General features: G+C 37.6%; 1 protein-coding gene across 2 annotated transcripts in view; it reads left to right on the forward strand.

The window, feature by feature from the left end:
- Positions 1-13,172, forward strand: part of ECD (ecdysoneless homolog (Drosophila)) — a 39,267-nt gene that overhangs the window by 11,684 nt on the left and 14,411 nt on the right. The window contains exons 3-8 of one of the 2 annotated variants that reach the window (XM_006887543.1): positions 332-419; positions 828-1,006; positions 1,100-1,292; positions 1,823-1,951; positions 3,823-3,951; positions 5,934-6,019. In XM_006887543.1, coding sequence (XP_006887605.1) covers positions 332-419; positions 828-1,006; positions 1,100-1,292; positions 1,823-1,951; positions 3,823-3,951; positions 5,934-6,019 — 804 coding nt within the window. The remainder of the gene's footprint in view (positions 1-331; positions 420-827; positions 1,007-1,099; positions 1,293-1,822; positions 1,952-3,822; positions 3,952-5,933; positions 6,020-13,172) is intronic. The other variant, XM_006887544.1, reaches the window with a different exon arrangement.

The raw sequence follows: 13,172 nt of genomic DNA on the forward strand, positions 1-13,172 counted from the left end.
CAGTCTTACCCCCACCCTGATATCAGTCCCATTTTACAGCAGTGGCACCATGCAGTATTTGTCCTTTTGCGACTGAGATATTTCACTCAGCATAGTGTCCTCCAGGCTCACCCATTTTGAATAATATTTAATGAGTTCCTTGTTTTTCAATGCAGCATAGTATTCCATTGTGTGAATATACCACAGCTTCTCTATCCATTCGTTTGTTGACCCTTTTGTTTTCTTATAGCAAACTGTACAACATATTACACACTCAGAATAAAGCATTTCGAAATAAACTTGTTTTTAATACTAGCAAATATGTATAAAATTGGAACTTTGTTTGCATTAGGATTGAAGACAATGATGGTGAATTCTTGTTAATAGAAGCTGCTGATTTTCTTCCTAAATGGTTGGAGCCTGATAACAGTACTAATAGGGTAAGTATGCCCGCCCAAGATCAGAAAATTTTCAGAGGTGCCTTTCCTAGAGACAAGTATGGAAATGAAAACACGTCATTTTCTCCATGACTCTTAAATTTTCAGTCAAATGCCAAATCTGTAAGATGATCAATAAGACCAGGAAAGAGCATAATCCTTGCAACAGTGAATCAGACAAGACCAAAGAGGTGGCATTTGTGCAGAAAAAAAGCTCAGATGACAGAAAGAGACAGGAAAAGATTGATGGAAAGGGGAAACACAGGGAAGAAGTTACAGTGTGAGAACTGTCATCCCTGTCGTCAAATGTGTGAATTGTTGACTGGCAAACCAAACCAATTTTTATTTCACTGAAATAAAAATGAAAAGTTAAGGGGGGGAAAAAAGAAAATAAGATGTGTCATCTTGCAGGTATTTTTCCACCATGGAGAGTTGTGTATTATTCCAGCACCAAGGAAACATGCAGCTGTATCCTGGTTACCCACTGCAGTCCCAACAATCCTCCAAGCCCTGGATATCATCTCCACACACCCAGAAAAAACTGTGGCTTCAGAATCTATACGAGCTGCTGTGAATAAGCGCATCAGAGGGTAATTAAATGGCGCGAGGTGTTAAGGGGAGCGCTGAATGATGAAACCATTTTTTATTTTTACATAAAACTAAAGCAATGTTGTCTGTCACAGGTACCCAGAAAAAATCCAAGCCTCCCTTCATCGCGCCCACTGCTTCCTTCCGGCGGGCATAGCAGCAGTATTGAGGCAGCGCCCCAGATTGGTGGCTGCAGCTGTCCAGGCCTTTTACTTGCGAGACCCTTTTGATCTGCGAGCCTGTCGTGTTTTCAAAACATTCTTACCTGATACACGAATAATGACCTTGGTAATATATTTCTCTTGGTCATTTCTTTGCTCACTGGAAAGAGAAATGAAACATTATTTTAATTGTTCACTTGAAAAAATTAGATATACTCTGTTTGCTTCTAGCAAGTTAATACACTTTTTACTTTGTTGCTTTTCCATTCCAGTAGACTTTTGTTTAAGGGACCTGACTCCTCATTTTGTGCCCCAAATTTCATAGCTAATTTTGACCATAGTTTCCCTATTTTAAGGAATTCTTTTCCTCTTTATAAAATACTTTATTTCTTCTAGAGAATTAATGATTATTGTTTGTCTTTTCTCTAAATTACCATATAATGGAACAAATGGTAGGAACTAGTGGTAGATAAGTAGAGAGTATGAATTGTGTGGTATTTGAAATATATCTCAGTAAAACTGTTTTTAAAAGTACAAAGTGAACAATTTGAATCTTCTTTGTATATAAATAAATGGAGTTATTACTGTGTTTAACTATGAAATGGTATTCAGATTTTATATTTGAGAAGACTGAAGTGTTTTGTCTTATATACCCAGGTGACTTTCACTAAATGCCTATATGCACAGTTAGCACAACAAAGGTTTGTGCCTGACCGACGGAGCGGATACCAGCTACTTCCTCCATCGCATCCCCAGTACCGAGCCCATGAATTGGGCATGAAATTGGTAATGTTGGACCAAAAAGTTCTCTTTTAAAATTCAGTTGAAGTGTTATTACCAATCTCATGGCACAGAGTAGAAAGTCTAATATTATGCCTTATTTCTATGAGAATGCAACAATGTAAAGTTCCAAATCAGAAGTAGATGAGTAAATGAGTCTAGGGCAACTGAGAAGCTATCTGAAAAATTAGAGTTGACATCCTCACACCTTCTCTGTTTACCAAAATAAATTCCCCTTGGTTCAAATAGTCAAGTGTAAAAGTTAAAGCTATAAAAAAAATTGAAGGAAAATGGAAGAGAATTTTTTAATAATTTGAATCGGAAGACTTTTTTAAAGTATGAATTAAAACCAGTGGCTAAAAAAGAAAAGAGTAAATTTTACTTTGTAAAAATTAAGCATTTCTGCATAGAAAAGGAAACTAGTCCCTGTCAAATCAGATTCCAGCTCATGACAATCCCACGAGTGTCACAGTACAATTGTGCTCCACGGTTCTCAGAGGCTGAATGTAGGAAGTCAATCACAGTACATGGAAAAGAAAGACCATTTTAGTAAAATCGAAAGGTATTAATCTGAGGCAGTCTTATGTTGGCTGTGTAAATAACAAAGAGCTCATTTCCCTATTATGCAAAGAGTTCCTATTACTTGGCATGCAAAAAAATAGGTTAGTAGGGGAGCTCTGGTGGCCTAGTGGCAAGAAGCTGCACTGCAATCTCAGAGGCGTATGGTTCGAATCCACCAGATGCTCTGCCGGGAAAGGAGGGACAATCCCCTCCTGTACCAGTCAGATCTGATTTGACGGTACACAGACACACAAAATAATAAAAATTTAAAAAAAAATAGGTTAGTAGAAAAATGTTCAATAATAGTAAGAGTAATAGAAAAATGGTCACAAGCCATGAATAGATAGTCCAAGACAGAAAATACAAATGACTTTTCACTTAAACATATGAAAAATGTTGAACCTTGCTTTTAATAAAAGAAATATGATTAAAAACTAAAAGACTAAAGACTAAAAGGGTTTTTTATTATTAGATTGGTAAATATGAAAAAGTTTGATTATAAACTGGTTTAGTATAGCAAGTATGGAGAAAAAAATATATTCTCTTACTGTATATTGGTCCAAACTCTTAAAAAAACAATTTGGCAATGTCAACATAAAATACACAAATAAAAAAAATATGCACAAATACTTTCACATTCACTTCTAGAAATTTATCTACTATATATTTTGCATATGCTTAAGCTAGCTAGCTAGATAAATAGATGCGGATCCATTTGACAGTATTGTTTTCAGTAACCAAAAAAGGAAAATACCTACATGTCTGCTAGGAAGAGTGTTAAATAAATTAATGTCAGTCTCTTAAATGAGGTGGATAAGTTTGATGTGCTTGTAAGAAATATTCTAGAAGGCACGTGGTAAAAAAAGCAAAGTACAGAAGAGTATATGCTACCATTTAATGGCAAAAGGAGCTCCTTGTGTGCATAGATTACTTCTGAAAGGCTATATTAGACATTAGTAGCAGCTGTTTGCTTTGAAGTGACCAGGAAACTCCCTGTTTGAATTCTTTTTTCATACCCATCTATTATAATTTCTTCAAGTGTATTCTTTCAATCAAAGGACTCTGAAGTAATTGCCATTCATTGAGCATTTGATGGTATTATTTCAGTTCATGAGCATTTGATGTTGTTCTTTCCTTTGAGCATTTGATATTATTGTGCTCAATATCATGTATAGTTTCTACTAGTCATCAGACTTTCTCTTAAGCAAACAAGAAGTAAGTTTAAATTCTCTGTTTTATAATCAGCAGGAAAAAATATCTCTCTGGAAAGAGAAAAGATTCTTTATTTTAATAAAAATTTTAACTATTTCATTTAGGCCCATGGATTTGAGATTTTGTGCTCCAGAAGTAGCCCCCACTTTTCTGACTCCAAGAAATCTCGTGTTACTACTTCACCACTATGGGCTGGCTTCCTTGACAGTCTGAAAAAGAACGATTACTTTAAGGTAAGAATTGTATGGTTTTTTTAAATGACCATTTTAGGGAAGATCACTCCAAAGGTTTAAAATCCTCTGGTGGCTTAGTGGTAGGGAATCCTCCTGCGAACCCAAAGGTACACTGTTTAAATCCACCAGTTGCTTCTTGGGAGAAAGATGGCCAGCCTATCCTCCCATATGATTTACTGCCTCTGAAAGTCACTGGAGGACCAGCTATGTGTCAATTCTGATTTGACAGTACACAACAACAGATATAGTAATAAATAACCCAGAAGATAATTTAAGGGTCTTCAATGTAGGGTCTTTGAAGTTGTAATTAGGAAGTGCCTGTGAATTGTTTTCAGTATTTTAATAATTGTATTAAATGATAAACTTAATTAATATCAAGTGAGGAGTGTGTATAAATTGGTAAGACAAACGTGAAGTCACCAAATACATAAAAGTAATAAAAGCATGGATAAAAACACTGTGAGAAACAGTGGACTTAAAATATTTATCTTCATTATTTGTAAAGATACATTTGAAGACAATTATGAAAACTTTACCAATGTAAAAAGGATATCAGTGACATTCAGTATGTTGTTGAGTATGTGTGCAATTAATATTGTTGTAATTCAGTTATTGAGTATGTGTAAAATTAATACTGTCGTGATTCAGTTATTGAGTATGTGTGAAATTAATACTGTTGTGATTCAGTGTTGTTGAGTATGTGTGAAATAATACTGCTAATACACTGCTTGGAACTCTGGTGGCATAGTCCATGGAGGTTGCTCTGCTGAGTCAAAGATCCAGCCTCTGGTGGTTCCAACCCATCAGCTGCTCCAAGGGAGAAGGATGGGCCGTCTCTTCCCATTCATTTACAGCCTAGAAGGTCACCTATGGAAGAGGGCTATCGTCAACAGTGACAGATATTTCTCAATATTTCTTGAAACATTGTAAATTGTCAATTAGATGAGTTGGCACAGTGGGTACAATATTGGGCTCAAACAGCTATAATTGAGAAGATGGTGCACAAGAGGCAGTCTTTCTGTTTATATGTAACTGAATATATATATAAGTGTCTATGAATTGGAAACAGCATGATAATGCCTAATAACATTTTAATGGTAAATAATTAAGTTACTTTACAAAATAGTAGTAAACCTTCCAATCACCACTTTTTCAGCTTCTTATACATCTTAAAAGTTGAGCGATGAGTAAGGAAGACTGAAAAATAATCAGTGCATTTGAATGATGGTGTTGGAGAAGGATATTGAATATTTCGTAGACTGCCAAAAGAATCAACAAATCTGTCTTAGAGGAAGTGCAGCCAGAGTGCTCCTTTGAGACAAGGGTGATGACACTTCTTTTATTTTGGGTGTATTGTCAGGAGAGGTCAGTCCTTGGAAAAGGATGTTATTCTGGGAAAGGTAGGATCAGAGGAAGAGAGGAAGACCCTCAACGAGCTGTATAGACACAGTGATTATTGCAACAGTGGATTTCAACATGGCAGAGATCGTGAGGTTAGGGCATAGTTGTTTTTTATGACTCAGTCGACTGGACAGCACATAACAACAATAACACTAAACCTTCTAAATTGGATAGAATAAGAAAATAAGATTTTAAAAAAACAACTCAGGGGAGCTCTGGTGGCCTAGTGGCAAGAAGCTGTATTGCAATCCCAGAGGTACACGGTTCAAATCCACCAGATGCTCTGCCAGAGAAGGAGGGACAATTTCCTCCTGTACCAGTCAGATCTGATTTGATGGTACATGCACAAAAAAGAATAATAAAATTAAAAAAAAAACCTCATTACTTCTGACCACTCATTTGAAGAAGCTGAAGCCCAAACAGGTACATTAAAGACCAAAAAAGAGCTAAGACTTGCCCTTCCTGATTCCTGAGCAGCACACTCCGTGTCATGCCCTGCCACCCTGAAAGTTGCTGGTGAGAAGGTAGATGTAATGGTGCATTGTTCTGAGAGACTTTCAAGTGTTTTTTGTTTATTTAAGGGACTGATTGAAGGCTCTGCTCAGTACCAAGAAAGGCTTGAGATGGCAAAGAACTACTTCCAATTGTCTGTAAACCATCCAGAAAGGTGAGTTTGATCTCTGCCTACCCATGCCAGCAGAGTTGTAGTTTGCAAGGAGTCAAGGATCTTGATCTTGAGTTAGATGCAGAAGTTGGAGTTCTCCAGAAACAGCAGAATGACTTGTAAAGGGCCTGGGATTCAGGGAGAAAAAGTGTTCTATAGATTACTGGCTGTGGTAGGTCTGATGATAATAAAAGAAATCAAAGCAAACCTACTACCTTCATGTTGTTTCTCACTCATGACGGCCCTCCTCTGATTAATGAGTCCACGAATCTTAAACAGAGAAGACTGCCTGTGTTTTTCCTACAAAGCTGATGGTGGATTGGAATTTTTGGTTAGCAGCTCAACATACCCATTACACCATCCAACTCCTTAATAGTAAAATAGCTAATATTTATTGAATTCTTCCAAAGTGTAAGCTGCTATAACTAATTAATTCCTCCTTACAGTCCTAATATCATTGGCTTCCAAAAGAACAAACAGATCTGCCCTGGGAAGAGTGAAACCAGGTTGTTCCATGGAGGCAAGGGTTTTGAAACTCTGTCTCATACTTTGGGCATGTAAAAGGACTGGAGGGAACAGTTCATGGAGAAGAACATCTTGCTCTGAATGATGGAGGGTTAGCACAGAAGAAGACCCTGGAGGAGATAGAATGATACAGTGACTGTGGTAATGGGGTCAGGTGTGTCCGAGGTGGTGAGGATGGCTCAGGCAGGGCAAGGTTCGGAGCTGTTCATAGGATTGCCATGAGTCATAGTTGACTCAGTGGCACATCACAACAACAACATAGCCCTGTGAAATAAGTTCTATTATGCTTTTGTTGTTGTTATATGCTGTTGAGTTGCTTGTGACTCATAGCAACCCTATGTGCAATAGCCCTGAAACCTGTTCTAACCTGTGCCAACTTTACTGTCTCTGACACATCTACCCTCATTACCCCAGACACTGAATCAATCCATCTCATTGATGGTCTTCCTCTCATTATAAGTTTCTCCACCCTTCCAAGAATGATGTCCCTCTTTAAGGACTTGTCCCTCCTTGCAACATGTCCAAAGTATGTCAGACCAAACCTCAGAATCCTTGCTTCCAAGGAGCAGTCTGGTTCCACCTTCTCTAGGGTGAATCTGTTCTCCTGGCAGTCCATGGTATAGTCAATACTCTTCTCCAGCACCATAGCTCAAAGGTATCAATTCTCTTCCTATCATCCTTAGTCATTGTCCAGCTCTTTGATGCATAGCAAGCAATTGCAAAGACTATGGCCTGGATAAAGACTAAGTCTCCAGATTGACATCATTGCTCTTCAGTACTCTGGAGAGATCCCTGATGAAATTCTTTTCTAGAAAGTTACATATTTAAAAAGCAGCAGGCATTTGGGTTCTAAATGAAACCTCAATCTAACCAGCTATGTTTCCTAGAGGAACAAAATAAATCAAGACAAGCTTGGAAATTTTGACCTTTAAAATGAAAATGATTTTCAGTTCTGGAAATGGTGAAGTATCATACTGAAGTAGACTATCAATTATAAATAATTAAAATGATTTAAAGACAATTTAAAAACACAACATTAGAGACACTGAGAGCAGCAAAAGCAGGTGGTAATTGGAGGTACTGTTGTTGTTAAGTGCCGTCGAGTCGCAGGTGACTCATAGCAACCCTATGAAGGAGAGTCCTCCATGCTTGGGTTTCTTTCATCCTCTCTCCAGGTTCATAGGGTTTCCGGAGGCAAGCTATTACAGAAGTGGATGCCACTCCTCCTTCCAAGCTTGTTTTAATCAGGGAACTCCACCCCAATCTCTGTCCACTTTGGGTAACCAACCATTAATGCATTTGACACATCAGTGTCACAGTGTTCAGCCTCACAGCAACCACAAGTGACCGCGGTACAGCAACTTGTACACCAGGGCTATATGACCTAGAGGAATGGCTGAACAAAATCAATAAAAGACAGGCCTGAGGGCCACTGATTAAAAGTCACCCACCTTTGGCTTGATAGCATTGCTTTCTGTCCCCTGGGCCAGCTGATCTCTCTCTATGTTGATGTTATTGTTGTTAAGTGCCGTCGAGTCACAGGCTACTCATAGCGACCCTATGAAGGAGAGTCCTCAACTCTTGGGTGTCTTTCATCCTCTCTTCAGGTTCGGAGGGTTTCCGGAGGCAAGCTATTACAGAAGTGGTTGCCACTCCTCCTTCCAAGCTTGTTTTAATTGGGGAACTCCACCCCAGTCTCTGTCCACATTGGATAACCAACCATTAACGCATTTGACACATCAGTATCACAGTGTTCAGCCTCACAGCAACCACAAGTGACCGCTGTACGGCAACTTGTACACCAGGGCTATCCAACCCAGAGGAATGTCTGAACAAAAACAGTACTATGACCCTTAAAATAAGAAATTACATTAGATATGACATCCACATGTGTCTGACTTATTCCCTGGGAACACTTCCCAGTTAGCGTGTCATAGGGCAAAATGGAACTTAAGCAGAAAATGGCATTCACAAATTTGAAATTGAGATAATTTTAACTTAAATAGGATCAGAGGAAGAGCTTTGTGTGTTATGATTTAAAAGATCCTGAGTTTGGTTTGGTGTGTGTGTGTGTGTGTGTGTGTGTGTGTAGTTTTATTTTGGGGTAAGTTTGGAGTTTTGGTTTTGGGAGTTGTTTTTTTGGGTTTGGTTTTTTAAGTAATCTGATTTGTTTTTTAATTCCATCTTACTACTTATATTGTCACTTAAGTGTTTCTGCCAGTGTCTCAAACAGCAGACATTCGTGTAAGGGAGTATTCTTTGGAGACAGTGTGAGCACTATTGCCACTAGGAGAACTTTCAGATTATCTGTAAGACATTAATGACTCAGAAGCAGTCTTTCTTTTTAGAGTCTACAGGTGCCTTTGTACCATTCCCATCAATTTTGTGGCAGTAATTTGTACAAAAGAGAATACCTTCAGGCATCTTAAGGTAATTTGAAGGAAGGATTTAGAAAAGTAATGGAGGTGATCCTCATAATTACAAGAATTCACTAGATGATTTTGATATACCATGGAGACCACCCCTCTGCTGAGAAATATTAACATACTGCCTTGGGTTAGACTGAAGTGAAGAGAGAGTTAGGGTCCTTCCATTAATTTATTTACAAATTTATTTATTCTGATTTATTTACAAAATTTGAATACATTCTTTTTCACAAAAGATCCTTCCCGGTTCCTTCACCCCACCCACTCACTGAAGTACAATCCTATGATTAATACCCTGTCCCTCCATCCTCACCCCTCTATTTCCACCCCCCCTACCTCCTTGGATCCTCAACTCATTCTATAATAATATGGTTTACACAGTATTTGTCCATGTGGGACCGAGTTAGTTCACTCAGCATAATGCTCTCCAGTCCCTCCAAAATTAGGTAGTAATTTACAAAATCATGGCTCTTGCATGCTTTGTATTATTTCACTGTATGAATGTACCACAACAATCAAAATTCATTGATTTGTGGTTGGACATCTGGGCTGTTTCTATGTTCTTGCAGTGGTGAATAATGCTGCTATGAACATTGGTGTACAAGTTTCCATTTGAGCCTCAGTTCTCATTTCTTGGGGTATATTCCAAGCAATGGAATAGCTGGGTCATAGGAAATTTTTCTGTTCAGCTTTTTGAGGAAGTGCCAAATTGCCTTCTAGGGTGGTTGTACCATTGTATAGCCAAGTGGCTCTTTTTCAAAGAAAAATAAATTTATTGTTGCAACAAAACTGATCCATTTTGGAAGATTTCTCTGTCACTCATTGCTATCCAGTCAAAATTCATACCTGTCCTTCCTGTAGATTTCCTTTTTTAAAAAAAATTGTGATTTAAATGAAAGCTTAAAGAAAAGTTGGATTTTCATTCATTCATGGTTGTACATTTTCCTCCCTACCCTCCCCACCCCAGTTCACTTTAAAAAAAATATATATTAATTCATTGTTGCATAATTTCCTCGCTCTCCCCTCCAGTCCACTTTGCTATGCACTTCTTATTCTGGATTGTTGCCATACAAGTAATGCCTAATCATGTATTCCTTTTAAACAGTTCTTTCCCTCATCTGTTCCAATGCAGTATTCATTATTTATCCCCTTTTCTTAGTTTCCACCCAACAAACATGTCAGTCCTATTTTACAACAGTGACATTATGTAGTATTTGTCCTTTTGTGACTGAGATATTTCACTTAGCATGATGTCCTCTAGGGTCCCCCAAGTTGTATATTTTATGAGTTTCTTTTTTCAGTGCCACATAGTATTCCATTGTGTGAATATACCATACTTTTTCTATCCATTCATTTGTTGATGGGCATAGGTTATAAATCACACGGGAGGAGATTCCCCATCTTTCTCCCACACAGCAGCTGGTAGATTTGAAGCCCCTGTCTTGGGTTGGCAGCTAGGCTCCCAGAGATCCCTCAGAAAAATTTAAGAAAGAAAAAAATTTATACCAGAGGATCAGTCACTCTTATCATTGAGGTTTTCTACCTTTTTAAGTTTTTCTCCCTTATCCACTTGACTTTCTAATATATTCTATATAGATTATCTATATCCTATATACAATTTCTGGGCTGCTATGAAAAAAATCTCATTATGACTATGTATTTTTCCATAATGTCACAAAGGGTTTATGATTTTTAGTAGCTACACAATATTTTAGCAAATGAATGTGCAATAATTTACTCAACTATTTTTGCTCTTGAGGGGAAAATCCAAGTAGTGTCAATGTCCAGCATTTAAATTAGTGTTGAAGGAGGATAATTCTAAACTTGAACTGTTTAGCCAAACATTTCTCCCTCCAGATTTATTTTTTGCTAATTCCCAATCCTGAGGGGGTGTGTATGTGTGTGTGTGTGTGTAAGTGTTAGCTGAGTTAATATCAGAATGTTTTTCCCGATCTTTTTACTACCTCCCTCCTTATTGCCCAAGACCCCCTGACTTTGCCTTGATCCATATCCTAGATCCTCTTGATAGTCTTTGCAGTTATTTGCTATGCATCAGAAAGCTGGACAATGATTAGGGATAACAGAAGGAGAATTGATGCCTTTTGAGTTGTGGTGCTGGAGAAGAGTACTGAACTGGTAGGAGAACAAACATGGACTGCTAAGAGAACAAATAGGTTTGTTGTGGAGAGGGTGAAACCAGGCTGTACCTTGGAGGTAAAGATTCTGAAGCTCTGTCTAACATACTTTGGGCATGTTGCAAGGAGGGACCAGTCCTTGGAGAAGGACATCATTCTTGGGAGGGTGGAGGGAGAGTGCGAGAGAGGAATACCCTCAATGAGATGGTTTGACTCAGTGACTAGGGTAATGGGAGTAGGTGTGTCAGAGACAACAATATTAGCACAGGATAGAGCAGGTTTCAGAGCTGTTGTACATAGGGTCGCTATGAGTCATAAGCAACTTGATGACACATAACAACAACAATTTATTATTAACTTGTATCTTTACATTCTTCTTTTTTACTGCTCCACTCAAAAACTCAAAACTCAGTCATCGAGTCATAACTTCCTCATAGCTGACCTTCCACTGGGTTTCTGAGTCTGGAAGCTGCACTGGAGGAAGTTGCCCATCTTTCTTTTACAGAGCTGATAATGGATTCAAACTGCTAGAGAAGCTCAGACTTTGAGTTAACAGTGCAGTTTTCTACAGATTATGCCACCAGAGCTCCCTTACTGGTCCACTAACCTAAAATTATTTATCGTTGCTCTTTTCAGCTTATCTGCTTCTACTTCAATTACTAACTTTCTCCTAATACCCTCCACAACAACAACAATACCCTCCACAGCATCTGATACTCATTTATATTTTAACTTTTTGTTAAAATATTTTATTGATATTTTTTATTCCTTTCCCCAGTAATGCTTATAAAACATAGAAATAATACAAGATCCTGCCCTCCATATATCAAAGTGTACAAATGTTTTTAAAGAAAATAATTACGAATCCATCCTGCAGCCATTTTTTACTCCATTCAACTAATTTACACAGGTTCTGTCAATTTATATTACAATTGGTTTCTGTTTGTTTGAAACAACAAAGGAAAGTCAGGAAAAGGAGAAGGAAATGTAATGTGTGACTAATTATCACTTTGCCACAGACCAGAAGAACTTGATGATGCCTGGCTATCATTACTGAAGACTTTGATCAAAAGGGAGAAATTGCCCAACATAATTATAAATTCTCATGGAATCCAGAATTTCTGAAGCCATAGAAGTTAGATAAATCCCAGCAATTATACCCGGAGATAACTTTTAAACCTTAACTCAGAACATTTCCTAACTTTTTCTTAAAACCAAAGAGTAGTTTAGCTTAACTAGTAAAAAATGTCTGCCTTGAATATTATACTGTTTTCAGACCTATCTATATGAGATCATATAGACAATAGAAAGTCAAAAGATTAGATAGAAACCTTGTCTGTAAGTTTAAGCTAATTGGAGAACAACTCAGAAAATGAGAGGTGAGAATGGGTTACACAATTTGCAGAGTATAGTCAATGTCACTAAATGGCACTTTAAATTGGTGTAAACTTTGCTATGCATATTCTCAATAACATCATAATAAATAAAATTTTATAATAGAAAAAAAAGAACTCAATAGACATGTTGCATTGGGGATATCTGCTGTTAAGTAACTATCCAAAGTACAAAAGACCAAAGATGTCAGTTTAAAACATTGTCTTTTTAATTACTTGCTATACATTTATTTTAAAGTTGGAAGATGACTAAGGGTGACAAGAAGAAACAATGTTTTTAAATAGTGTTGGAAAAGAGTACTGTATATCCCCAGACTGAACAAATGTATCTTAGAAAAAGTGTAGCTTAAGTGCTCCTTCAAGGCAAGGGTGGTGAAACTTAGTTTCCCATTCTTTGGCCATGTGGTTAAGAAAGGCTGTCCTTGATAAAAAGGCATTATGCTTGGAATATTGGAAAGTCATTGTAAAACGTGCAAGGGTAATGTGGAGATGGCTGAATCTAGCCTCGTCTAATGCTTCATAGGGAAAATGGACCCATTAAAAATATTCACAGTCCTACAGATTTAAACATGGTCCCTCACATTCTCATACCTACTTGTACTAATTAATCACTTGGTCTAATATTCATTGTAAAATACCACACAGAGCATAGTTTTATTCACATTTGAGGAATTAG

This window comes from Elephantulus edwardii, unplaced genomic scaffold (genome assembly GCF_000299155.1).
Source record: "Elephantulus edwardii isolate Elephantulus edwardi_28Jun2011 unplaced genomic scaffold, EleEdw1.0 scaffold00058, whole genome shotgun sequence".
Lineage (NCBI taxonomy): Eukaryota > Metazoa > Chordata > Mammalia > Macroscelidea > Macroscelididae > Elephantulus > Elephantulus edwardii.